Source organism: Rhinopithecus bieti, unplaced genomic scaffold (assembly GCF_001698545.2).
Source record: "Rhinopithecus bieti isolate Rb0 unplaced genomic scaffold, ASM169854v2 scaffold_15769, whole genome shotgun sequence".
NCBI classification, from domain to species: Eukaryota; Metazoa; Chordata; class Mammalia; order Primates; family Cercopithecidae; genus Rhinopithecus; species Rhinopithecus bieti.
The window spans coordinates 333,528-338,047 of NW_016809129.1; the positions used below are offsets into that span (position 1 = coordinate 333,528).

The window sequence follows — 4,520 nt, forward strand, 5'->3', positions numbered from 1 at the left end:
TTTTTTTTTTTTTTTTTTTTTTTTTTGATGTCTACCTATTGGAGTCACTGTTTACACTTCATTTTATTCCTGACAATTCATTGAATTCGTAGCCAAAACCATACTTTGGGGTCATCTTTATTTCCTTTATTTTCTGAGGCAGTTTGGTGTTTGGATTATTGCAATGTAGCTCAAGGGAGAAAAAACAAGCCACAGGAACATTGAACTTCAAGCCCTTACAATACAGAAAACTTAATTCACATATATGTTCTAGAAGCTTATGTATGGTTAGGCTTTTAGAGCATGTCATATAGGATATGTTTTAATGAAGAGTTGCATTTAAAGTACCTGTTTTGCCTTTTCTTTTAAAGATTATTCTGTGACTGCCAATTCTAAGATTGTAGTGGTAACTGCAGGAGTCCGTCAGCAAGAAGGGGAGAGTCGACTCAATCTGGTGCAGAGAAATGTTAATGTCTTCAAATTCATTATTCCTCAGATTGTCAAGTACAGTCCTGATTGCATCATAATTGTGGTTTCCAACCCAGGTATTATTGTAACACTTTAAGTCTCTGTTCTGTTAAGTTCAGTGTTTTGGTGTTTTGTGGTTATTGTTTTGGACTAAAATCAGTCCCAGTATTCATTTACAGAAGCAATTTACATGTCTTCTTTTATTGGCCCTAAATAGTGGTGTTTGCAAAACAAATGCCTCTGTCCCAGGCCAAATGTTCAAAAAATGTGATGAGAGTTTTATGTAAAGCAATGTCATGTTCTCGCTTCATCTGGCTTGGTTATAGATTCTAAGGCTTTTAAAACTTTTTTAAAAGATTATCCTGGGATGGAGAATGAAGCATTCGAATGTAGTTTCAGTTCATAAGAAACATTCTAACATATTTGACCTTTCATTTTCTGGAAAATCCCATTATACAGAATTGAAACGGATCACCTTTGAAAAGAAGTATATAAGAAAGCCATTAAACAATTCTGGTTTAAAGATAGAAATAGACTGAATTGATGGACAAATATATGCTAACACCAAATGCTCTGACTTAAAATTGCTTTCCTTGCTAACTTAACATCTACAGGATGAACATTAAACCTTCTGACTAGAAAGAATGCACTTTTTTAGCCTTAACAGCTAAAATGTGCTCTATTTGATACTGCTTTTGTCTATAGTTTGCCACCAAAATTACTGCATGTTGGTGAGCATAGTGGGTGCATTGAGAGAATAGTAAATAAACTAGACTGATTATCTCTTACACTTCACATAGCGAAACATTGTGAATAAGAGCTAGGGGAATTCCCCAGTGTCTTGAGTATTTTTTTTTTTTTTTTTTTTTGAGACGGAGTCTTGCTCTGCCGCCCAGGCTGGAGTGCAGTGGCCGGATCTCAGCTCACTGCAAGCTCCGCCTCCCGGGTTCACGCCATTCTCCTGTCTCAGCCTCCCGAGTAGCTGGGACTACAGGCGCCCGCCTCGTCGCCTGGCTAGTTTTTTGTATTTTTTAGTAGAGACGGGGTTTCACCGTATTAGCCAGGATGGTCTCGATCTCCTGACCTCATGATCCGCCCGTCTCGGCCTCCCAAAGTGCTGGGATTACAGGCTTGAGCCACCGCGCCCAGCCTGTCTTGAGTATTGAGACTTGAGAGTCAGCGAGTACAGAGGTTATTTCTATATTTTATTCTCTGCAAACCAAGATTAGAGTTTATTAAATGGTTCAGTCTTATATATAAAACTTCTCATAAACATATGTGCCAGGCCGGACGCGGTGGCTCAAGCCTGTAATCCCAGCACTTTGGGAGGCCGAGGTGGGCGGATCACGAGGTCAGGAGATCGAGACCATCCTGGCTGACGCGGTGAAACCCTGTCTCTACTAAAAAATACAAAAAAGTAGCCGGGCGAGGTGGCGGGCGCCTGTAGTCCCAGCTACTCGGGAGGCTGAGGCAGGAGAATGGCGTGAACCCGGGAGGCGGAGCTTGCAGTGAGCCGAGATGGCGCCACTGCTCTCCAGCCTGGGCAACAGAGCAAGACTCCGTCTCAAAAAAAAAATATATATATATATATGTATATGTATATATACACACACACCAGGTAGATGTAGAGTAGGAATGACAAGTAGCTGGCACATAGTAAGTTCTGCATCCTGTGCCTCAGGCAGGCATCACTAAATAATTATGCAACTTTGTAGATATAGCTTCACAGCTGGATTTTCCAGGGAGTCACTTCCACTGAACCAAAGTTGGCAAGGAAAAGTTATCCAGTACCAAATGTCCTTGAACTATCATAGCCATTGTCTACAGAGTAGTGTGGGGTGGAGGCTGCAGCATTAACTTTTCAGCTCTTCACCTTCCTTGTGTGCACATTTTTTACTTTTACATCTTAGCCTGCAAGTGCTGTGATCCTATCTGGATCAGCAGAAGTTTTATCTCTGTGGTTTTAAGGCTATGCCACGCTGGAGCAAAGGTTCTGACATAGATGTTCTTTTATTAAATAGAAATGTTTCATACTATGTATTATCATAATTGTTTACTGAAGAATTCCTCATGCCCAGAAAATTTATGGTAGCAAGATTTGAAAGTTTAGTAATCATTATGATGACAATCATAATTAAGAATGTTACAACTGTTGGAAACTTAACTGACAACCTGGTTCAACTCGTTTCCTTTTTTTCAACTTGAAGTTAATGAATCTGCAAGGTTCTTATGTATTCTTGTTTCACATAATAATGCAAATGTGAAAGCACAGTATTGCATTTTCATGTCTTGCCATCTTCATATAAGGCTTAAAAGCTTGTTTTGTCTTTCTCGTTCCTGTTCCCTCTAACAATGAAAAGTTAAAGTATTTACGTCTTTCTGGGCACATCTCATTTGAGGAATGGGGAAGTGGGTAAAGGGAAGCCAGGGCACCCCAAGCTGCCTAACAGTCGAAGCTGGTTTTGGTTTACTTACATATACTATTTCCAAAATTTTAGTGGACATTCTTACATATGTTACCTGGAAACTAAGTGGATTACCCAAACACCGCGTGATTGGAAGTGGATGTAATCTGGATTCTGCTAGATTTCGCTACCTTATGGCTGAAAACTTGGCATTCATCCCAGCAGCTGCCATGGGTGGATTTTGGGGAACATGGCGACTCAAGTGGTAAAAGAAAAGAAAAAATTACTTACGATATTGGTTTTATCATTTTGAATTTTCATTTTATTTCAAATTTTATTTTATGGACTTTGTATTTAAGAAGAGTTGCAAAATAGTAGTTACTTTTCTGTTATATTGCATATTGCCTTATCATTTACTCTCTCATCTATCTACCTATCATCTATCTTTACCCTGATCAATTAAGCATAAATCAGTTCCCTCACCTTTTCTCCATAAGTTCTTTACTGTGTATTTCCTCAAAACAAAGGTTTTCTTTTCATAACCACAGTACACTTACCAAAATCAGGAAATGTAACCCTGAAACAATACCATCTAATCCAGAGTCCATTATTCACATGTTACCAACTGTCTCAGTAGTGTCCTCTGAAGCTTTTTTCCTAATTCAGAATCCATTCTAGGCTCACATATTACATCTGCTGTATCTCCTTAGCCTCCTTCATTCTGGAACAGTTTCTCAGTCTATCTCTGTTTGAAAAGTTAGGTGAGTTATTTTGTGGAATGCCCATCAATTTAGATTTGTCCAATTGTTTCTTTATCATTAGGTTGAGCTATGAACTTTTGGTGCACATACCACAGAAATGACCCTCTGGCTTTCTCATGGCATCACATCCAAAGTCATGTAATGTCAGTGTGGCCAACAATTGGTGGCACTAATTGTGATAACTCAGTTAAGGTTGTATTTTGCCAGGTTACTCTGTGTGAAGTTACTACTTTTCCTTTGTAATTTATGAGTAATTTGTGGGAAGATGTTTTGATGCTGACTAGGAAAATGATTCCTCATCAATTTTCTCTACTAAATTTAGCATCTATTAATGATTTGTGGTTGAATAAATTATTACCATGGTAGTTGTCAAACATGATCTACTAATTCCATCATTTATTCTATGTTGATTAGTTGCACTCTACTGTAAGACAGAACTTTTCTTCTTCCCTCTTTATTTATTCATTTGTTGATATCAGTATGGCCTCAGATTTTATCTCATGTCCAAAATATTCTGTCGCTATCATTTGTAATGCTCAAGTTGTCCCAGGCTTTTCAAACTGACTCTTATGTCTTTTTTTTTTCTTAACGTTTCCCATCATTTTTTGAGAACTTTCTTGCACAATAAGTTGCACCAGTCTCATTTTGAACTTTCCCCTGCCCAGCACTAGAGTCAGCTGTTTCCCTAACGAGCCCTATTTCCTTTTAGTGAGGAATGCTCATTAGAAACCAAGATTAGGGCATAGGTGTGCTTGTGCTACTGGTATATCTTTGCTTGTAGGCCCTTTGAGTAGACAGAGCTATTACATCCATTGTGTTTGCTGAAGGAGGAATGAATTACGTAACAAAAGCTTATAAATTGTGTCTACTCTTCTATAATGTAAAATAAACCTTATCTCAAATGAAA

The 4,520-nt window shown here is 38.4% G+C and overlaps 1 protein-coding gene across 1 annotated transcript in view; it reads left to right on the forward strand.

Moving 5' to 3' along the window:
• LDHB (lactate dehydrogenase B) overlaps nt 1-4,520 on the forward strand; it is a 35,671-nt gene that overhangs the window by 24,837 nt on the left and 6,314 nt on the right. The window contains exons 4-5 of the mRNA XM_017888626.1: nt 351-524; nt 2,946-3,003. Of these exons, the coding sequence (XP_017744115.1) occupies nt 351-524; nt 2,946-3,003 (232 nt within the window). The remainder of the gene's footprint in view (nt 1-350; nt 525-2,945; nt 3,004-4,520) is intronic.